The sequence below is a fragment of the Aspergillus viridinutans genome, assembly GCF_018404265.1.
Source record: "Aspergillus viridinutans IFM 47045 DNA, scaffold_7, whole genome shotgun sequence".
Classification (NCBI taxonomy): Eukaryota; Fungi; Ascomycota; class Eurotiomycetes; order Eurotiales; family Aspergillaceae; genus Aspergillus; species Aspergillus viridinutans.
Window position 1 is genome coordinate 48,497 of NW_025091223.1, and position 24,615 is coordinate 73,111.

General features: G+C 30.5%; 2 protein-coding genes across 2 annotated transcripts; both read right to left on the reverse strand.

Moving 5' to 3' along the window:
- Positions 1-5,187: 5,187 nt before the first annotated feature.
- Aspvir_008498 (uncharacterized protein) lies at positions 5,188-5,769 on the reverse strand (the record flags this gene model as incomplete). The annotated part of the gene is made up of 1 exon (XM_043271666.1): positions 5,188-5,769. The coding sequence occupies one exon, from the start codon at positions 5,767-5,769 to the stop codon at positions 5,188-5,190; it is 582 nt and encodes a 193-aa protein (XP_043127601.1).
- Positions 5,770-7,710: 1,941 nt separating this feature from the next.
- Positions 7,711-9,273, reverse strand: Aspvir_008499 (BCS1 and AAA domain-containing protein; the record flags this gene model as incomplete). Its single annotated transcript, XM_043271667.1, has 1 exon — positions 7,711-9,273. One exon carries the CDS (start codon positions 9,271-9,273, stop codon positions 7,711-7,713), a length of 1,563 nt encoding a protein of 520 aa, XP_043127602.1.
- Positions 9,274-24,615: the final 15,342 nt, after the last annotated feature.

Below are 24,615 nucleotides of genomic sequence, written 5' to 3' on the forward strand. Positions count from 1 at the left end.
CCTATAATAGTTAACTAATTAGTACTTCTATATCTAGTAGTCTATTACTTTTTCTAACTACTTTTTATAATTAGATTATAGTTAGTTTAGTATAGTATAAACTTAAATATTATAGCCTTTCTATCTATAATTAAAGTAAGCTTAATTAGTTTAATATTATACCTTTTATTTATATATTTCTTTCTTTAGTTAGTTAGGAGATATAGTAATGGCATTTAAATTAATATCTATTAGATCTATTTAATAATTATTAATTTCTCTAAAGAATTAAAGCTAGACTTAAGTATATAGGGCCACTCCCTATTTATACTTAGTAAAATAATAAACTATATTATTAAAAGTAGTTAGTTTATTATAATCTTCTACCTAGTAAATATATAGAACTAGCTTTAAATTAATAATAAACTTTTAGATTAATATATTATTAGGAATTCTAGATTTAATATATTTAGTAGCTTTAATTAGAAAAGTAATATAGGATTATATAGTTTAATTTCCTTAAGTATATCTCTTATACTCTTCCTAATATTTATTCTCTTCTCTAATCTCTCTAAAATAGTCTTAGATCTACTATTTAAAAATATCTAAGATAGTTATAGTAGCTATTAAATTATATTTAGCCTTCTACTTATAAATATCCTACTACTCTTTAGTCTAGCCTATAAGATAATACTTAATTATTATAATCTTTTTAAGTTTAGTAGCTTCTTTCTAAGTAAGAGTTTACTTATTATAAAAGTATTTATTAATCTACTAGAGCTACTTTATTATAGCATCCTTACTATACTTATTATTATATATAGAGATTAATTTAAGATTAGAAATCTTCTAATATAGCTTAAGTGCTTTAGGAAGAATAGTAAAGAGAACTATAGAATTAGAAGTAGTATTTATAGCTTCTATAGCTTTATCTATATTAATATAATCTAGATAGTTATACTAGTCTTAGAGAAGTTTAACTAACTACTTATATAGCTAGATTAGTTTAGCCTAGATATCTTTATTTATACCCTAGATAGTAAGAGTAAACTACTATTAGAGTTAAAGATATTTTATTTTAATACTATTACTATAATTAGTAGCCTAGGTTTAAGAGGTCTTTATACTAGAAGATATAGATTTAATATTATCTATTTTATTAAGTAAAGAATAATATCTAATTAAGAGTAGAAGTTAGATTTAATAATTATTAATATTAGTTTAAACTTATTAAAATAACTTTAATAACTCTAAATTTATCTTTCTTTAAGGTTAAATTATTAATCCTATATCTATTACTATTTTAAAAGACTCTAATAGCCTATAATATCTATAACTTATAATATTACTATAGGGAAGAGTTAATAAGGATATCCTTATAGTAAATTATTATCCTTTTAGGTATCTTAATTAGTCTAAGGAGGTTAAAACTATTAATCTAAGATATTTTCTATTAAATTAAGAATAATTAATATAAGTAATTTTATTAAAGTTAAATTATTAATAATATTTCTAAGGGTTAGTAGACTAAGGCTACTATAGTTTAGATTAATTCTTTATAAGGGGTTTTAAACCTTCCTAGGAATTAAGTATTATATATTTACTTAATCTAGATATACTACTAGATAGGATATTTATAGATGTTAAGGATGTAGAGTCTTTAAAGAGTATAAGAATAGGGGGTAGGCTAGTAGCTACCTTATATATATCTTATTAACTTTAAGGGATTCCAGTCTTCTTTTATATTTTGACCTAAGCTAGGAAGGAATATAAGGTCTAACTAACTATATAAATAGTAATAATAATCACTAGATATTATTACACATCTGATAGACTTCCCTAAAGTCATATACATGCTGTTTGATATCACAATAGTTAATAATCATTATGGTTTAAAAATGATTTTTTAACCACCCCCTATTCAACCCCCTAGATATTGAATCGATATTTTAGATATAGATTAGTATGATGATAATTATGATATATTTCATATATTTAATAGGGGTGATAGATAGTATGATAGATAGTATAGCATTAAATGATTTTAAAATTCAAAAACCATTAAATTTCACTAAGGGGTAGCAGTTTAACCAACTCAAAATTGAACTGAATCTAACCATGGTTAGTTAGTAGGGGCCTAGCTAGGCCTAGCTAGGCCTAGTAGCAGGTTTTTGTGGTGAAACCACCACCAACCCAGATTAGATCCAGGTTGGCTGTAGGTTCTAAAATTTAAACTTGAAATCACAGTGGTTTAGTGCTAACTAGTTTTAAACTTACCTAAACTTACACTAAATACAACTCTAATAAAGATACTAATCCTTTAAGAAATACCCCTGTTAGAGTTGCATTTGGTGTGAGTTCAGGTGAGTTTAAAACCAGTTAGCACTGAACCACTATAATTTTAAGTTCAAATTTTAGAACCTACAGCTAATCCAGATCTGATCCAGGTTGGTGGCAGTTTCACCGCAAAAACCCGCCACTAGGCCTAGCTAGGCCTAGCTAGGCCCCTACTAACTAACCATGGTTAGATTCAGTTCAATTTTAAGTTGGTTAAACCACTACCCCTTGGTGAATTTTGATAGTTTTTGAATTTCAATGCCTCATTGAATGCCATATTATCTATCATAATATCACTATGCTAATCAAAAATTATCATTTTTATATGAAATATATCATAATTATCATCATACTAATCTATATCTAAAATTTTAATTTAATATCTATAGGGCTGAATGGGGAGTGGTTAAAAAATCATTTTTAAACCATAGTAGTTATTAACCATTAGTTATATATATATATATATCCACACCACTTTCATACCACCCCATGACGAAAATGATTATTCCTCTATATCTTAGCAACCACTAGGTATTTTAAATTAATATTTATATCACTAGATAGCCTAGATCAGGGGCTATCTAGTGATATCAAAATTATTAGTGAAATACTAGAAATTAGTGATTTCTATCTAAAATGGATTAGGCGGTTTCACCTAATCCGTAAAAACTGCAGAAATCAAAACCAATGGTTTTCACCGAACCCGAATCAGGCCTGGGGTAGGGAACTTAAACCCAAAGTAATTCCCTAGGCTAGGCCCTGAGCCCAACCCACTGCGGGTTCGGTGAGGGTTGGATTCGATTTTTGCGGTTCGGTTATGCAACTCTAACCCCTGTGGACATATCTCTATGCTAGACACCTAGCATAAGGGGTAAGAGATACTCTTAAGAATATATAGATGTAAAACTAACTTTAATTAAAATAAAGATACTACTCTAGAGTAGGCTGGCCGTAGGGAAGGGAAATCCCATGGGAAATCCCTTCCCATTGGGAAATGGGTATCCCATATTAATTTCCCATCCTATTTTGGGATTCCCATGGGATTTCCCATTCTTATCTAGATGGGATGGGAAATTAATATGGGATTCCCATATTAATTAGGGAATCCCATATATCTAAGGGATAGGGAAATGGGAATCCTAATTATCTAAGGGATTAGGATGGGATTCCTATAGGGTAATATTAGAATGGGAAGGGAAATCCCATGGGAATCCTAAATCTTAATATATGGGGTAAAAGTGGGGTAAAATAGATAATATACCCCTAATATAGCCTATTTTTAGGGCTATATTATCTATTCTACCCTATTTTTACCCCATAATTTAAGGTTTGGGATAGTTTGGGATTCCCATGGGATTTCCCATTCTTATCTAGATGGGATGGGATCCCTAATCCTTTAGTAGGAATGGGATGGGAAATTAATATGGGATTCCCATATTAATTAGGGAATCCCATATATCTAAGGGATAGGGAAATGGGAATCCCATTTATCTAAGGGGTTGGGATGGGATTCCCACTACTAAGGGTAAAAAGGGAAGGGAACTAGCCATAGGACTCCCATGGGAATTCCCTTCCCTTCCCAACGGCCAGCCTACTCTAGAGATGTATATTAATAATAAGAAGTAAGGAGAAATAAGCCTCTATAGTAAAACCTAAGATAATATTAAGATCTAGCAGTATCTAAATAATAAATTCTTATTAATTATATATAACAGAATCAAATCTTAATAAGAGTATAATAAAGGGAGAGATAAGAGTGCTATAAAATTTTCTAGGGCCTAGCAGCCTATTAAAATAGCCTTTCTTATGCCTCCTGCTATTTTAGATGATTTCTACTAGTTATATAAGGAATTATTAATCTCTTACCCTTACTTAGCTATACTTACTATCCCTATATAAGACTATATTATATTACTTATTCTATTAATCCCTTATACTAAGGCACTTAAAGCAAGCTATAAGTATAGGATACTAGTAATATTTAACTCTAGGCCCCCTTAAATATAATTAGCTTAATCTCTACTAATATTACTTTAAATAGATATCCCTTAGGAATTTTACTAATAAATATTCTATCTATATTAGATTTATCCTAGAGCTTTATAGTGCTCCTAGCTCTATATACTTTTATATACCTAAGTAGCCTTTTATCTCTTAATAGATAAAAGATAATTAATTAATTAGTTATATATTCTTTAATCATCCTTACTATATATGCTATCTAACTATTATTAATCTCAACTTATAATTCCTAGAGTCTGGTATCTAACTATATTTAGCTAAAATCAGCAGGAATATTTGAGCAGAGTAGATAGATTAAGCAGACCTTCTTAGCCTTATCCAGTAACTCAGCATAATCATCAGAGTTTATACTTATTTTCTAATGGAACTTGTCTGTAGGCATTGTTAAGATGATATGACGCATGGCAAATCTGGGAAAATGACTCCTTTGACAATGTGATGTATGACTTAAAAAAAAGGCATCGGTCAGTAAGTAATTTAGTTGCAGAGAATTTGGATATACTTGCTTCAATCACCATAGTTAGAATCATCAATAAATTGGTCGTTGGGTACATCGCTGAAAGAAAATCATGTGGGGTTAGAACTACCCCTCTCACATGAGCTGCCATGTTGGGCAGCAAATTCTCTGCATGCCATTACTGTTTTTTTAGCGTTCCTCATCATTGAAGATGATAGCAAGAGCTGGGGTTGTTTTAACAGAGCATTAGTTAACTTAGTTATCTAATGTGTTTCTTATTCAGCAGACTTATTTGAGCAGATACTAAGATCCGGAAAAATGACCCTTGGCCGCCGATAATTGAACAGAACGGAACTGAACGGAACGGGATGGAATGGAAGAGAATACAATGATCATCCGACACAGGGACACCCTCTCTTATCGAGTGTATGCTGAAGCCCTGGGAACTTGGGGTTTGAGCATTGGCCATCGCAAGCCAGTCCACAAGGGTGGAAACTGCCGAAGACGAAATGATGTTTCACCTCGAAACACATCTCATTCGCCCGATCGAACGCTTTTCGGAGTGTAGACTCGGGGTACCCGTTTGCTGAAGGTGGAGCATCGTACACGTTGTGAATAAAGTAGGCGACTCTCTGGGACGGATAATCTGCCACGGGCCCGACAAAATAAATCGATACCACATTCTTCGTACAGATAAGAAGACCCCAATTCAGGGACTTCCGAACGTAAATGCAAATGTTCGGTTCATCGCGTGGTCCGGTACCGGCCCATATGCGATCAAATTGTTCATTGACACGATCAGGGAACCGTGGGAGCAGGAAGGAGCTCTTTCCACACGGTTCGTGGATGGCGATCAAGTCATATAAGGAGAGGCGATTATTGTCGAGTAGTGCCTTCATTGCGTCCCACGATGCATGCGCGTTGTACTGGAGGAAACGTCGAGGACGTCGAGGAGGGCGACGAAGGCGTGACATAGGTGACTGTGAGCGCGGACAATGAGTATGACCGGATACTGCTTCTCTAGGTCTCTCGGAGCCGACAGTCTTCCGCAGTTTTTGGGTGCACGGCCTGTTGAACTTCGTTTTCACAGATAATCGGGAAAAGCGCAAGGTTCGTGGTGCTCGCATTCGTGTTCTAGACCGAGACGAGCGTGGAAACATTCGTTGTCGTTTCCTCGCGCTATTGAGTTGACGCAGAGATGCCATGGATGTGAAGCTGGAGGAATTATGTCTGATTAAATAGGGAGCAGAGCTCTAAGACGAGGGCTGAAAACCTTGCTTATAAAGAAATACGGTTTACAACCTCGAGAGTTCGAAGTAGCGATGATCTCAAGGCTTCTTAATAGGGCTTCGTGCATGTAGCTGACTATACAAAAGAGACACAGCAATCAAGCTTCAAGATCCTAGGATCCGTTTTGGTGTCGCAAACTAGCGAGTCAGGCGGAAGACTGGAGGGTCTAGCAGGACCGGGGTCCGAGTGGAGACCTATTAAGACTTATGGATCGCCTGCTTCGTAGATCACTTAATAGAGCGGGTAACTGTGTACGCCATAGCGCTTCGAGATTCGGGCAAATTGGGCAGGTCGGCAGAGGGTCTTGTTAGGGCAAAGATACCTAAGATGACTGTATCCGACTAACAAATTGATCTCAGTCCTCATTATCACTAAATACTAGCTACATGCCAAAATGCCTAAGTATGCTTCTGAGTTCTCTGTGAACCCATCTTTAGGCCCTATGCGCGTTGGCATCCTCTGCTACACTGAACAGAATAATGTACTATACCAGCAACAATGCTATTGATGGATGACATAATCTAGAGCTGTTAAAATATACGAGAATAACTGCTTTTCCAGAAGGAGAGAAATCTCTGTATTGACTAAAGCTATTCAGAGAGGTGAAGAAGGCAAATCACAAAACGCTGGGCGTTGTGGAGAAAAAAAAAGGAGACACAGCAAACGGAGCGTGCATTATTTTGGCGGAGGACATGGGGCGCCTGGCTTTTTGATACCAGTGGTATCGTATCCACCACGCCTATTAGCTTTAGCATATTTCAGAAATTGGCAGTCAATCACACATAGTACCTACTGTAGGTTAACTGAGCCACTAGAAGAACCAATCATGGCTAGTTGATGTACTTCAAGTCACTGTCCGGACACAATAAGCGTTGTACTATGAATGTCTCTGGGAATATACCTGAAAGCTTCGAAGAAAGGCACGCCTAGTGGCATGGCAAAAGAGAGCACAAATAACGATCACGTAGTAGATAATGATTGCGTATAAACAAAAAGATGGAAGTATATCAACAAAAGAACCTTGATCGTTGGATGCGGGCAGCCAGCGTTCTTGTGTCATGATATATCTTGTCGTCATCGAATATGCTGAGGGTTCCGGCAAAGACAGCGTAGCTAATTATATACGTTTTAAAAGGGAGAGGCGATCGCGAAGTAGTTTGAGCCATTGAATCCCCTCTAGCTCTCCTGGTCCCTTAGTATGAGTATCCATGTTCAGATATCTCCTCCGCCGGTTTTCACAGGTAGTGCAATGACCGCAGTCCTGCTCAAGTGCTTGGCTTTCGTACACAGATTTGCAACAACCTGGCTTGAGACAATCTCGGACTAGTACTGGTTCCAATACATTCTTATACATGAAGTCCTCTCCCTACGTTAGCAAGCAACCTGCCCTTAGTCCGAAGCCCGGTGACCCCGATCAATACCAATAGTACCTCAATGGTAGAGCACGAAACCGAGAAAAAGCAATTGAGAAACACTCTAGGACTGATTACGAATAGCTGAACTTAGGTACATCAGTGAGAATCCCGATATCTTTCTTATCTGAAGTCCAGGTAGGCCGCCACAACTTGGTTAGGATGATATACCAGCGAGAATGCCAAGGTAGGCCCCGTGCCGTTCACCGTTGATTAGTCTCGGGGCATAACCGCTTCCTTCTTGTACATGACCCAGTCGTTGGCTTTTTCAACTGCCGCTTCAGGATCGTCTTTGAAATCCATCAGATAGTTAATAACCTCCGCCGCGGTAAACTGCCCGGAAGAAACTATGTGTGCAAACTTTTCGGATAAGATGTGATTCTCCCTTGCCGACTGATTCGCTGGTCCGTTGCCAGTCTCATTCGAAGGGTCACATGTGGACCCCTCGTCGATTGTTGCTGCATAGAACACGCTGAAGAGCTGCTTGATGCTCGGCGTATCCGCAAAGCCCAAGTAGTACATTTTGTCCACACGACCAGGTCGAGTTAAGGCCGCATCAAGTTTTTCCAGGTGGTTGGTTGTCATGATGAGAATGCGGCCTTCATGTGCCCCAACACCATCAAGAACATTCAGAAGGGCTGACAAAGAGATACCACCGCCATCGGGCTCCTTGTCTTCAAACGATTTCTCCGGCCCATCAGCATTGGCCGGTGCTTGCGACAAGTTACCCGCCTCGCGGAGTCCGGCAGTGTCCACGTCCTCGAGAAGAACTATACAACGTTTCGGAAGACCTTGGAAGAGGCTAGCCAAACCATCCTCATCGAGCTTCCGGGAGTTCAGGCTGATAGTATAGATATCAAGCCAAAGGCGCCCAGCGATTGCGAAGCACATGCTTGACTTCCCTGTTCCCGGGGGACCATAGAGAAGGTAACCTCGGCGGTATGGAATGCCACGAGACTGGTACCAGTCTTTGTTTTGGGAGCTCAAGAAAGTCTCGATATCCTCCAGAAATTGTTCCTTGATCTGTCGAGGCAAGACTAATGTCGCTAGTGGGCGAGGAACCTTGGAAGTAGTCGGAACCCAACTGCTCGTGCCCTTTCGAATGAAGCCGCGATGAATCGTAATTCGCTCCTTCTTCCGGTCGATTGAGACTTGCTGTACCTCTTGTAAGAGACTGAGCAGTACCTTTTTGCTCCAGAAAAAGGAGTAAACTCTGATGACTTCTGCATTCGTAAACCAGACGTTATTGTGATACTCCTCTGGATCGCGATAGACAGCCAAGATACATCTTTGATATTGGAAGAAATGAAGTTTCCTCTGGCTGGGGGTAAAACGAATTGGCTTTATGTTTCTCCTTAGAGAGAGCCAGAAAGCCCCCCTGTCCGATTCGAAATAGGCTTGGTCTTCGAGATCTTCGTTTTCCTCCTCGTCGTCTTCCTCATATTGCCAGGGGGGTGTGATGACAACTTTTTCTCGGGCAATGCAACGCGAGCTTCGCCTCAATGAATCATTCGTTGACATCCATCGTATAAACTGGGTATGTAGTCTGTCTTGGTATGGAATCTCGATGGACGCGGTAAAGCAAAGGAGCACTTGTTGGAGGTTGTCGAAAAACCGAGGAAGGACAAAACCGAAGAATGGAGGTAAAACGGTAAGTAGGATGAGGTAAACCGAGTATGAGGATAGATCAATGTGAAGGTAGAAGGAAAGAATCCGGGAAATGAGAGAAAAGCCCGGAAAAAACGACTCAAGAGCTGCTGGCAGCATCTCAGGCATGGTAGCAGTTGAGTTGGTCATTGTTCTCTAGCCAAAGTCGGCACTTAATGTGTGAATTTGAGATTGGAAGATGGAAGGGGAGCTGGATGATTTATAGCCTGAAGTCCAGAGTTTGTTCTCACCCATACCGCCACTCCGAGTTCGCTGTATATGTGATGCTCTACCCTCGCATTATTGGTCTTTTGACTCAGCGTAAGTCGCAACCTTTTGTTTGCAAGGGCAGGGGAGCTAGCAGTGTCCAACTCACAGATCGTATTCAGAAGATTGCACGTTGAGAGAGCCACATGTTTCTTAGCTGACCGCAGGAGATCTTCTCCAGGATCTCTTTTTCTCTCTTGTTCTCTAGCAAACAACCAACCAAATGCTTCCCCTGATCTTCCTCTTCTGCAATAGTATGCTATGTTGACAGGCATGACCATTGGTCATCCTGCTCTGGGGTTTTCTAGCAACCGCTGCAGAAAATTTCCTTCCTTAATTGATTACAGGAGACTTCCTTTTCACTTCATCTCCTCTATTAAGTGATATTTTTTAGCTTTCCTTTTCCTTCCTTCACCACTCTCCTATCTATCATGTAGTGTCCAATATAATGATCTGTTATAGATACCTCTTTTCGCCTCTGTAGAGAGTGTGTCTGTTATCATGTTATTAGTGCAAGAGGAGCTAGAAAGAAGGAATATAGTAATAGTTATGATTACTTATAACTAAAAGAACCTATTAATAGAAAGTACTCCTTTTATATTAACTTACTTAAAATAGCTTGTAATAAAAGCCTGAGCTACTAAGTAAGCTTTAGAAGTACCTAAAATCAGTACTAGCATAGATAAATCCCTATATAACTATATATCTTACTCTATTAGAATAAGGAAGTAAAGGGCTAATCTACTATTAAGTATTATATTCCTATATCCTTAGTAGTTATTATATAGATTAATTATTTTATAGAGACTATCTAGCTTCTCTAAATAAAAATAACCTAATATAAGACCTCATAGAGTAGCTATTATTAAGTAGTAATTATGTATTTTATTAAGCACCTTCTTAATTTAGTTAGTATAAATCTAGCTTAAGGATCTATTTAACTTACCTTTATAAGCTTTATAAGCTTTAATTTAACTTTATCTCTAGTAGTTATACATTCTTGAACTACATGATAGTAATAGATCTACTAGGATTTTATAGAATAAAAGAGCTTACTATTATTTAATACCCCTAGAGGATAACTCTTAATTTCTTAAAATTAGAGATGATCCTCTTTTAATATCTATAGTGCTAAAAATTTAGGTAATTTATAGATTATATCTTTAAGAAAAGATATCTTAATATTAAATAGTCCTAGCCACTTATTAGAATAATAGTACCAGTTTTTAAAGCAAACTTCCAGAATATTAAGTTACTATAATATATATTATACTAGTGAAGGCTAGTAGAGGAGGGTTTATAAGGGCTTAGTTATAAATTAGAAATTAAGTACTAAATTATACTTAGAATACTATCTAGAATAGATATACTTATAAACATTCTAGATTACAGCTCTAGTAAATAGATTAACCTAATCTATATTCTTTAATAATTAGTATATTAGAAGATAGTAGAATCTCTAAGAATGCTATACTATTACTTCTAGGTATTATAGGCCTGCTTTAGGTCTAGATCAGAGGTAGGAGAATATAATCTAACTAAGAAACTAGAATTTATCTTAAAAGAGCTAAATAGTAGTTAAAGGTATTCCTATTGCCTCCTACACCCATTCCTTAAAGGAGATAAGCAGGAATAATTCAAGGCTCTCCTAGTAAATATTTTAAAGCAGTAGTGTGCACATCCTCTTCCTCTATAGGAAGTAACTACTGCTAGTGCTTGATCTGCTTAGACATGCTGTTTGTAGGTGATAGTAGCTATATATCATATTCTTTAAGGAATATGGTGTTAAATAGGTGATACTTAGCTAGGCATTATTTTAATTCTTCATCACACCTATTCTATATCTAGAGAGTATCTCTTTAATGCTAACAGGTAGGAGCTTCCAGGATTCTACTATTATTTATAAAACTTATAGTTTCTTTCTCTTTGCTTCAGCATCCACCTAGATGGGTTCTATTCCATATATATATTAATACTAATATATAGCATCCACTTATATCTAGTGCTCAGCTACCTGCTAGGGAAATAGCCATAGTATTATAGATTAACTAATTAGATTCCCTAAATAGGATTAGTATTTAGGTCTTTATATCTAAATATACTAAATTACTAATTAGACTCTCATTCCCCTTTCCTCATATTCCCCTTTTTAGCAGAATCAAGCTTGGTTGAACTATGGCTCTTTCAATTTTTACAGATATCACAGTCATTGCAATCTTGTCCAAGGACTTGGTTTCTCTCCTTGTTCTTGCTACAGTCAGGTTCGACACAGAACCGACGCCCAAACACTTTCTTGTTACCACAGTTGCGGTAGGTGTACCATTGGTTCCAACACATAGCTGCGCTCAGAAGGCCTATCATACTAGTTAGCGCGCAAGCTCTCCACCTCTGTAAGATTCAAACATACGGCCTGGGACAACGGATAGGAAATGCTTATCAATCAAGTAATAGGTATCATGTCTTGATACTGTTCTGCTGCTTAGAGAAGGCATATAACAGAGGATTTTGGTGCATAGTATTAGAAAAACCTAGAAAGGGAGATACTGAGGCTCTTAAATAGCCAACATTAATGAGATTCCTAGCTATGAAAAGAGCACAGAAACAAAAAGGATTAATATTCTAGCATCAACCTAATGAAGAAGGTGGGGCGCCTAGCTTCTTAGAACTTACAGTATTATATACACCAGGTCTATTAGGTTTAGCTTATTTTAGGAAAAGGCAGTATCAAATACAGTACCTACCTATACCTAGCTTAGGTCTATTAATAAGGCACTAGTAGAACTAATTATAGCTATATTTAAGTCACTGCCCTGTTAGAATAAGCATTAAGCTATGGATATATCTAAGGACATACCTAATACTGCAAGAAAAGATGCCTAATGGCATGCCAAAAGAGGGAATAGATCATGATCCTATAGTATATAATAATACTGCATAAATAAAAAGATAAGAGCATATTAAGGGAAGAACTTAGATTATCCCACACAAGTAGAGAGTCTTCTAGAGTTATAATATTCTTTGCTATGATTAAGTGCTTTTAGGAAGCTAGTAAATATAGGGAAGCTGATTTTATGTACTTTAGAAGACCTAGGTAATCATAAAGTAGTTATAGAGATGCATCTACCTCAAAGGGGTGATAGTTAAGACCTAATTATCTTTAGAGATTTTGCTTTTTTTAATAGATTATACTGGCAAGAACACCCACTATTAATTCATAACTTATAATATAAATTAGACTGTCTATAAAGCACTAATTAATCTATTTTTAGTGCATCTAAGCTGGTATCTATAGTAGTATAAACCTTAACTGTATTTAAGTTCCTTATAACTACTTAGCTGCAATATATTTTGCCTTTTAACTCTATATCTTTTAAGCTATTTAATCTAATACTCCTCTTAGATAAGGTTTTTTATAGCCTCTATCTTATTATATAACCTCTGCTGATCCATCCCAGCCAGCAGCTTCCTAGGGATATCTAGGCCTCCAAAAACTAGACCTTCTAAGCTATCTAAATATTTAACTTAGAATATAATTAAAATAGACTATAAGTCCTATATTATTAATATATACTCCTTAAAGCTTTCTATTTTAAGAAGATATGGTATATCTAGTATTAGTATTAGATTACTATCTATTTTTACTTTAAAATATTAGTCCTATTTAAAAGTATACTACATAGCAAGTTCTTACTAGTGCATAATAATGGCGTGCTAGAGAAATATTCAAGAGGGGGTGTAGAGTTGAAGTAATCTGGTTCTAGAGATATAGACATTATAGGTTAATATTTATATTTAAACTATGATCTTCTAGCCACTCTTCAAGGATACTGTAGGGAAACATTTCTATTTATAATATTATAGCTCTATGGATATCAATCTAACAAAGATAGAGTTAATTATGTATTTCCTTTAAGAATTAGTATATGTTACAACCATTCTATTAGAATAGATAAATTCTAGTCACTACTTACTAGTGGATTCTCATCTACATACCCTTCATCTGAAGGCTAAAATAATAATAAAATACAGTCCTTAGGTGTCCACTTTACCTAGTTAAAAAGTAAGAACTAGAGAGTAGAAGAAGGAATATACTATATTTCATTCTTTCATAGTTATGCATGCTCAAATTAGGCTAGCATAGAAAGCTTAGTAATATAATGTTTCTAGATAATAAGAATACTACTAAATAGCTATAGTGAACCAAACTAATCTATAGCTATTATAAATTATATATATATATCTAGGTTTAAGTGCCCAATTCTGCTTCCTTTAAATACAGTAAAGGGGGTGCCTTAGGGGTGGTATAGGTATTATATAAAGCTAACTTTAGCTATAGGACTAAAGGTTCTAGAGCCTCTAAGTCTAGCTTTATAAATAAACCAGGCCCAGAGCAGCACCTGCTATAATATATATTTTTTATAGACTATAAATTAGTACTAAGGGTGCATATAACTGCTATTATTAGCCTTATTCTTAGCTAAATACCTAAATCCTATATAAGACCCCTGTCCTCCTGGCATATTTTTAGAAAATGTACTAGAAGGATAGGGATCTTATATAGGATTTATTATATAGAGCCCTAATAAATACTATAGAGATTAGTTATCTCTAGATATAAGTAATCTATTCTATACCCTTTATTTTTTTTTCCTCTCTCTAAATCTTACCTATATCTTTTTAGCCTAGGTCACTTAAAATATCCTATATTAAAGTAATTTTAAAAGTGACTAATATCCTAAATATCTTATCTATTATAAATATTTAAGAGTTACTTCTATACTAAAGTAAACTTAAGGATGCTCTATAAGTCCTTTAGTAAAGTATTAAAGTAGCTTAAGCTATTTAATAAGAATCTCTATAGCCTAGAAGTTCTTTACTAATATCTTCTTCTACTCCTCTTCCTTCTACTCTATATTTATCTTAACTTCTTGCTAAGCCTAATACTACTTCTAGAGATTTAGAATGCAGGAGCCTTATTATTTCTTATTTAGATAGACTAATATTATATATTACTACTAATGCTCTTCCTAAATAAAATAGAAATAGCTAGTCAGGGGCTGTGAAACTACTACTAATCTACTATATCTAGAGGATAAGAAGAGATTAAAAAAAAATATATAATTACCTATTATCTTCTAATTATAATCCTATTAATAAGAGTGGTTTACTAGACTAGACTAAGAAAGACCCCTATATTATTAATCTTTATCTTAGCTCTAGTCTAAGCTTAAGCTTTAGTATAAAATTTTAACAGGGACTAAGCTAAAGGTCCCTAGCTACTAAGTATAATTAGTAGGAGAAGGAAATATATAATACTTCTAGAGTTACTAAGCTCTTATAAGACCTAGTAATATCTACTAACCATAACAGCTATATTAAAGACTTTTTATAAGTTAATATATATTAGTTTAAGGACTAAGACTTAATATACTATAGAATTAAGTATAGAATCAGATTACTTATTTTTAAATTAATCTATAGATATGCTAGCATATTAGTAATTTTAATACTAGTATATAGTAAATTCTACTCTATAAAATATAAAGAGCACTTAATAATGAAGGGTTTACTTAAGAATATAGAGTAGGAATTATTAGTAAGAGATAAATCTTCTTAGCTAGTACACTATTAAGAATAATATAATAGTAAGCTTCCTTACACTATTATAGAATTCCATCTAACCAACCTTAGAGAAAAATAGGATGTGGGCAGAGCACCAAGCAAGCTGGCATGCTATATATAGGAAAATGAAGCAATAATGGACAGCTGGGATCATTTCATCAGACCATCAACTGTTATTGTCGCATTGCAGACGACTATCGGGTACTACCACAGCTGAAGGGGACAATGCAAGAGAGAGAGGTTTCGAAGAACCATGAACATTGCCCAGTGAAATGGGCAGCGATATGACGCCCTTCCCGCAATTTATGGAATTAAGTCCTGAGCCTGGCAACAATCTGTTTATGGCACCGCTTCCATCTTCGCCTAGCCAAGGCAGATCTGGGTCATTTACCTCTTCTCTGTCTGATCCCTCACCATCCTCGCACGGGAACATGGTCCCACCCAGAAAACGACAACAGAAAGAAGTTCCCTTTTGAATTCGACTACGCTAGTAATGTTTCGAAATGACTAAGAATTTGTATGTAAGATCGAAATTGAATGAAGGTCTGATTCTTTCTAACAAATGACTATCAAGGCACTATTTATGCTTTAAGAAATGAAGGTATTTAGATTCAAAATGATTCTGCATCAATAAGATCAATTTGTAATCATGATTCCATAGAATTCTGGTGATTTCATGATCATCTTAGCTGAATCCCTATATAGAAAGATTAAATAAAGGAATAGCTAAATTTCTCTATTTAGTAAGCTATAATTTAATTTAACACACCCCCCTAGCTAAGCTGCTAAGCAAAGCTATATTTAATATTAATTCTATAGCTATTAAAGCTATATCTATTTAATTAATAAGATAAGTTAAATTATAAGTATAAGATAAGGTTAAAGCTCCTAATCTCTAGCTCCTAATTAGCTAATAAGCCCTACTATCTTATAGAATTCTAAGTGCTTATTTCAGGGAAGAATCTTTATAAGGCTATTAGCTAGTATATTAGCTATTTTAATCTAATTAACTAATATCTAGCCTGATTAGACCTCTTATTATAGCTAGTATTAGTATATATTAATATACTAAAGCCTAGTTTAGATAATAGGCTCTTTACTTTATAGTAAGCTAATAGTTTACTAATTATTATATAAGATTAATATCTTATACTCTAGATTAAATCTAATATCTAGAAATAGTTACTTCTATTAGAATATATTCTTAGCTATCTCTAAGATAGCTAGTAATTTAGCTTTAGTTATTAATATAGTAACTATATATTACTTAGCTACTTACTAATCTACTATAGTACTAAATAGCTTTATAAGATATCTATTACTACTACTATAATCTAATTAGTCTGCATAGGTAGTATTACTAGTAATTATAAAGATATTCCTAGATAGATTACCTCTAAATTCTAATATAAAGTCCTTTATAGTATTAARATATAAGAGYATATAATTAGCTRTATTAAAATAGGCTAGTCTAGGATTTAATAGATATCTTAATAGATTAGATATTATCTTAGTAATATCTAAGTAAGTGATTACTATAGTATAGAGAATTAATCTAATCTTAGATTAGTAATAGTATATCTTATTAATAGTTATCTTTCTATTATATAGCTTAAGATTATTTATTATAGGTGTGTAAGGCTTCCTATTAATTAAATTAAGATAATATCTAGCTATAATCTTTTTAATATAGCCCTATTAGCTAAGCTAAAGCTTCTATTTTATCTAATTTTATATAATCTTAATATTTAGAAAGATATCTCCCTTACCTAGATTATAGAATTTATATTATATTTATAGTGTGATATTGACAGTGGGCATATGGCTTCAGGGAAGCCATATCAGGCTATATTAGGGGTGCAATGATATCTAGTAACTAATATTACTATTTATATAGTTAGTTAGACCTTATATTTATTTTTAGCTTAGGTTAAAATATAAAAGATAGCTAGAATCCCTTAAAGTAAAGAAGGTATATATAAGATAGCTACTAGCCTACCCCCTATCCTTATACTCTTTAAAGACTCTATATCCTTAATAATAATAAATATCCTATCTAGTAGTATATCTAGATTAAGTAAATATATAATACTTAATTTCTAGAAAGGTTTAAAACCCCTTATAAAGGATTAATCTAAACTATAGTAGCCTTAGTCTACTAACTCTTAGAAATATTATTAATAAATTAACTTTAATAAAATCCCTTATATTAATTATCTTTAATTTAATAGAAAATATCTTAGATTAATATATTTTTAACCTTCTTAGACTAATCTAGATATCTATAATAATAATAATTTACTATAGGGATATCCTTATTAACTCTTCCTTATAGTAATATTATAAATTATAGATATTATAGGCTATTAGAGTCTTTTAAAATAATAATAGATATAGGATTAATAATTTAACCTTAAAGAAAGATAAATTAGGAGTTATTAAAGTTATTTTAATAAATTTAAACTAATATTAATAATTATTAAATCTAACTTCTACTCTTAATTAGATATTATTCTTTATTTAATAAAATAAATAATATTAAATCTAGATCTTCTAGTATAGAGATCCCTTAAACCTAGATTACTAATTATAATAATAGCTTTAAGATAGAATATCTTTAACTCTAATAATAGTTTACTCTTACTACCTAGAGTATAAATAAAGATACCTAGGCTAAATTAATCTAGCTATATAAGTAGTTAATTAAACTTCTCTAAGATTAGTATAACTATCTAGATTATATCTATCTAGATAAAACTATAGAAGCTATAACTATTACTTTTAATTCTAATTCTCTCCTTACTATTATCCCTAATATACTTAAGCTATATTAGAAGATTTCTAACCTTAAACTAATCCCTATATATAATAATAAGTATAGTAAGAATGCTATAGTAAAGTAGCTATAATAAATTAATAAATATTTTTATAATAAGTAAACTCTTACTTAGAAAAAAGCTATTAAACTTAAAAAGATTATAGTAATTAAGTATTATTTTATAAGCTAGGCTAAAGAGTAGTAAAATACTTATAAATAAAAGATTAAATATAATTTAATAACTATTATAACTATCTTAGATACTTTTAAATAGTAGATCTAAGACTATTTTAAAGAAATTAAAGAAGAAAATAAATATTAGAAAGAGTATAAAAGATATACTTAAAAAAATTAAACTATATAATCCTATATTATTTCCCTAATTAAGACTACTAAATATATTAAATCTAGAATTCTAGATAATATATTAATCTAGAAATTTATTACTAATTTAAAGCTAGTTCTATATACTTACTAGGTAGAAGATTATAATAAATTAACTACTTTTAATAATATAGTTTATTATTTTATTAAGTATAAGTAGGGAGTAGTCTTATATACTTAGATTTAGCTTTAATTCTTTAGAGAAATTAATAATTATTAAATAGATCTAATAGATATTAATTTAAATATTATTACTGCATCCCCTAATTAAGCTAAGAAGGGAATATATAAATAGAAGGTATAGTATTAAACTAATTAAGCTTATTTTAACTATAGATAGAAAGGCTATAATATTTAAGCTTATACTATACTAAACTAGCTATAATCTAATTATAAGAAGTAGTTAGGAAATATAATAGATTACTAAATATAAAAGTACTAGTTAGTTAACTATTATAGGCTTCTAAAGTTAAGAAATATAAAGTATTTAATAATCTTAAATTACTAAAGAATTATAATAATTCTAATAATAATAGTAATAAGGAAAATTAGCCACTATAAAAAAGACTATCTAATATAATAGAGATAGATTTAGAACTAGAAGACTATAGTATTAATACTTATTTAAATACTCTTAGATCTAATATTCTCTATTTCCCTACTATACTTAAAGCTTCTTAGATAGTAGTCTACCTCTAAGTACTATTAGACTATAGCTCTAGTTATATATTTATTTTAAAATATATAGCTAATTTATTACCTTCTTTATAGTTTTAGTTTTAATAAATAACTAACTAACTGCAGATTTATCTACTAAATAGTAGATTTATATATATATTATATTAAGTTTAAATCCTACTTAAGCTAGGTAATTAGTACTATATTATTACTCTCTAGGTCCTTAAAATAATAGAGTATAATATTATCTTAGATTAAGATTAACTAAAATATTTTAACCCTAATATTAATTAGGTTACTAGATAGATAGTTATTAAGGGATATAGAATAAAGTATATAACTATTTATCCTATTAATCTAAGAATTTAAATTAAGATTAATAAGGAAATCTCTCTTAATCTTATCTCTATAAAATAGCTTTAATATACTCTCTAGAAAGGTTAACAGGAAGCTTAGTTATATATTATTTAAGAATAGAAAGAGAGTAAAGAAATATTAATTTATTATCCTAAAGCTAGATAGAAAATAATAATTTTATATTAATTACTACTTACTTAATAAGGTAACTATTAAGAATATCTATTTATTACTAAGAATTTAAGAACTCCTAGATTAAATAAATTAAGCTAAATATCTTTTAAAGCTTAATCTTCTTTTAGGATATTAGTAGTTATAAATAGATAAATTATTAATTTTAAAGATGGCTTTTAATATATTATTTAGTAAGTTTAAGTAATTAGTAATATTATTTAGACTTTATAATACTCCTATAATATTCTAGATAATAATAAATAGCATTATACAGGACCTTAACTTTATAGTAGTATATCTTAATAATATCTTAATTTTCTTAGACTTAGAAAAGGAATATTAAAAGTATATTTAATAGATATTTAACTAATTCTAAGAATATCAGTTATATATAAAACTCTCTAAGTATATATTTACTAAGAGAGAAATATAGTTTTATAATTATATTATTAGTAATAGATTAGTTTAACTAATGCCTGCAAAAATAGAGGTTATAAAGATATAGCTAAAATTAATAAATATTTATAAAGTTTAATAATTCTTAGGACTAGCTATATACTATTACTAATTTATATATAAGTTTATAAAGATTATAGCTTTTTTTTATAAGCTTCTAAAAGAATTAAATACTTTACTTTATAAGAAGAAGTTTTAACCTATAGTCTAGAATACTTAATATTAGTAAGTATTTATAATATTAAAGAATATAATAATTTATATACCTATTCTTAAGATTACTAATCCCTTACTACTATATTAAATTAAGACTAATGTATCTAAATAGGCTCTTAGTATAATATTATTATAATAAGATAAAAGAGGATAGTAGTATCCTATAGTATTTAATAGATAAAAGCTTAATAATACTAAAAGAAACTATCCTATATATAAAAAGAAACTTTTTATAATTAAGAAAGTACTCTAATAATAGGACTACTATATTAATAATAATTAATCTATTATAATTATAATAGATTATAAAAGCCTTTAATATCTTACCTATATAAAGATATATTTAAAACATCTTATATATTAGATTAAAGAGTTTTAAATATATAATCTAGTTATTAAGTATTATAAGGGAACTAAGGTGGTTATCTCTAATATAATAAATTATTAACTAGACTTTATTAAAGAAGRTCTAGTAAATTAAGCATAAATACCTACTTTTAGTCTATCTATAATATAGTTATAGTAGATAACTAGTAAAGAATGCCTTTATATATTATTATATCTCTATAAACTAGAATAGCATCTATTAATAATCATATTCCTAAAGGGTAAGGATCTAAATATATCTAATAATATTAAAATAAAGATTAAGATATTAGTACTAAACTTTTAACTTAAAGTAGAATTTATTAACTAATAATCTATTAATTAATTATATTATATTAATAAAGGTATTAAAATACTATATCTTAAAATTCTTTTTTAAAAGAACTTTATATTATAGCTTTATAACTAGTTTAGCTATCTAGTCTATCTAGTCTTACTTAGAGTAATTCATACCCATGCCTAGTAGCCTATAATATAAAAAGATATCTAAGATATTACTAAGAGCTATCTAAATTATTAAATAGTAAAGCCTTTAAGACTAAATCTTAAATATAAAGCTATATAGTACTTAGTAAAGAAGGGTATTTATCTATTTAAATATTAAGGAATTAATCTTATTAGGTATCTATCTATAATACTAAATAATAATTAATAGATTATTATAGCTATTAATTATATAACTAATTAGGTTATAGCAAAAGCTATACCTAATATAAAAGAGGATATATTAGCCTATTTTCTCTATAAAGATATCTTTATTAATTATAGAGTATTTAAGGAACTACTCTTAGATAATAATTTAAACCTTCTATCCTAAGTTATAGTAGTATACCTTAAGATTCTTAAGATAAAATATTATATAATAACTCTAAACTATTCTAGAACTAATAGTAAGAATAAAAATATAAATAGCTTACTAGATAAAATATTAATAAAGTATCTTATAGGTAAACTAATATATTTATAAGATAAATATCTATCTCTAGCTATCTTTACTACTTAAGTATTGGAATATTCATCATCATCAAGGACATGGAGTCTTTAAAGAGTGTGAGGGTAGGGGGTAGGCCAGCAGCCGCCCTATATATGCCTCATTAACTTTAAGGGATTCTAGTCTTCTTTTATATTTTGACCTAAGCTAAGAAGGAATGTAAGGTCTAACTAACTATATAAATAGTAATAATAATTACTAGATATCATTGCATGTCTAATAGACTTCTCTGAAGTTATATATATACTATTTAATATCACATCCTCCCCTGCTTAGATTAAACTTTGTCTATGGAGTTCTTAGTTAGCTAATATTATGGGAAATTTATTAGTACCTAGTAAATTAACTATATAGATATAACTATTGCTAAGATATATTAATTTCTAGATCTAGTGTTGGATACCATTGTTTCTTTATTATTAATCTATAGAATTAACTAAATTATTCTTTATGTTATTATTTTAAAATCACTATAGTAGTGGCTGAGTGTGTTCTTTATTTATAATATAAGAGGTGTAATTAGATTATCTTACTTAGTAATATTAATAAGTAAGTTACTTAAGTAATTAGTAATCTTTAAGTAGTATATAAAGAATTATAGTAAATATTACTATTTATATATATATATAAATAATTAAATTAATAAAGATAGAATTAACTAATAAGTATAGGTAAATAAGTAAGTATTTACTACTAGTATATATAGCCTAGGTATAAATACCCTTAACTTTTTATATTTATTATATATAATATTTTATAGAGTAAGCCTTAATATATTATTCCTTAGCCCTATTACTCTTTATATAGATAAAAGAACTCTTATAATCTCTTCTATTCCTCTATTATATTTATCTCCTCTAGTTATTAGGAAGTAATACTAATCTTATTAATTTTACTATAGTTAATATTATAAATAGAGCAGGTGTAGTTTATACTACTAAAGCTAAGATTAGTTAGTCCTTAACTAGTATATAGTAATTATATATAATCCTTTTAGATCCTATCTATCCCCTTAACTAGTCAACTCAAAACAGCAAGGAAATATAGAAACTAATTAAGTTATATAATAATTAGGATACTATAATCCTCTAAGTTTATAGTAAAGAGTATTTATCTTATAGTTAATATAAGAATAGTTAAGGTACCTTCTAGACCTGTGTTTTATCTCTAGAATTTACTAATAAAAATAATAAATTATAAGTACTATACACTAGTACATATAGGAATTATATATAGTATAGTAAAGAATTATAATATACTTTCTACCTAGGTAAAGCATCTCTCTAGGATGCTAAACTAGATATATATCTCTCCTTCTCCTAATTAATATTAGGTGTAGCTAATATATATAGTCCTATTTTATAATAAGGTAGTCTTAGAGTAATTAATAATAGAGAACTAGTTTAGGATTAGCTAATTTCCTTAAGTTAGGGATTTTTTAGAAAGTCTATAGCTCTTTTAACTACCTCTTCTAAGAGATTAAAGCCTATAATTATAGTATCCTCTCCTACTATAAATAAAGAAGCTCCTAAGAAGCCTACTTTCTATTAGTCTAGTTATTATATAGTATCTACTTTAACCTCTTTATCTAGTTCTAAACACTACTGAACTAGTATTAAGAAGGCTTAGATATAGGAGAATCTTATATTCTTTATAGGATATAGTCCCTAGCCCTAGCCTGCTTCTTCTAATAATCTTTTTATTTCTAATAAGGAAGTAGAGTAAGGTTCTTTTACTATTAAACTTACTCTAAAAGTGGTTTATACTCCCTCTATTACTTTAATTTTAAGTATAGTAAAGGATAATCACTCTCCTATTTTAAGTATTATATCTCTAACTCCTTTAATAAATAAGGGAAAGTATTATCTTTTATCTATAGATTCTTTATCTACTTTAATTAAATATTAGAAGAATAATCCTCTTAATAGTGATATCCTGCCCTAGCTAATTACTAGAGATATTTAGAATAATTTATATAAGCTCTAGGCAGCGCACTATAATCTAATTTATTTTAAAAAGATATTTAAAAAGTAGATTAGGGTCCTTATTAAGGTAGAGGCTTTAAAGTAAGCTACTCTTAATAAGAATAAAGAGGAGTTAGATAATCCTAATATAACTCTTTAGAGTAAGGTTACTTCTACTATTAAGAAGGATATTAAAGATAATCTTAATAATTTTTAGGCTAAGGTAAAGACTAAGATAGTTAAGTATAGCTTCTATTAATAAAGTTAATAAAGTTAAAGAAGCTAGATTATTTTACTAGTATCTTTTTAGAATTAGTCTCTTTTATACTTAGCTATCTTAAGTAGTTTTAACTTAATTTAAATAGGTCTTCTTTCTCCTATCTTAATATTCTTATAATACTAGATAACTTATCCTTCTCTAATTACTCTTAATAAATTAGAACTACTATTATAAATAGTCCCTTAAAGTCTATATCTCTCCTATTAGTATCTTATTAGGTTTAATTATTCTTTAATAAATTATATAGTATTCCCCTATTTAACTTATTATCTAAAGAAGTTAAATTAATTTTACTCTAGTTACTTCCTAGAGTTAACTCCTTTAGATAGTATATAGGATAGCTAGTTCTTATTAGTATATTATTAATATATTCTTAAATCTTTATTTATTAAGTATATTATTTTATTAAGATACCCTCCTCTACCTACTTTAAATATACTTCTAAATATTTAGCAGATTCCTAATCTTTTTAAGTTATTTTTAAAAGTTTATTATATATAAATAAGGGTTCTTTAACCTCTTTAAGCATCTTATATACTTTAATTAATATATAAAGTAATAATCCTACCTTCTATAGTTATTATATTAGTATAGCTAATATCTATAGTTTCTCTAGCTTACTATTAAAATTAGCTTCTACTAATTATTAGCTATTAATTAGGTTCTCTACTATATGTCTATTAGGTTCTAAAATAGTGTATATACTAAGTAGATATAATTATTTAATCTTATATAGACTAAACTATTTATATTAGAACTTCTAAGGGGACTCATTCTAAATAAGGACCTATTAATCTTTTATAAGATAAGATTCCTTTATATTACTATCTTAAATTAAGTTCTATTTAATTATATATGCTAATAGCTTCTTATTAGC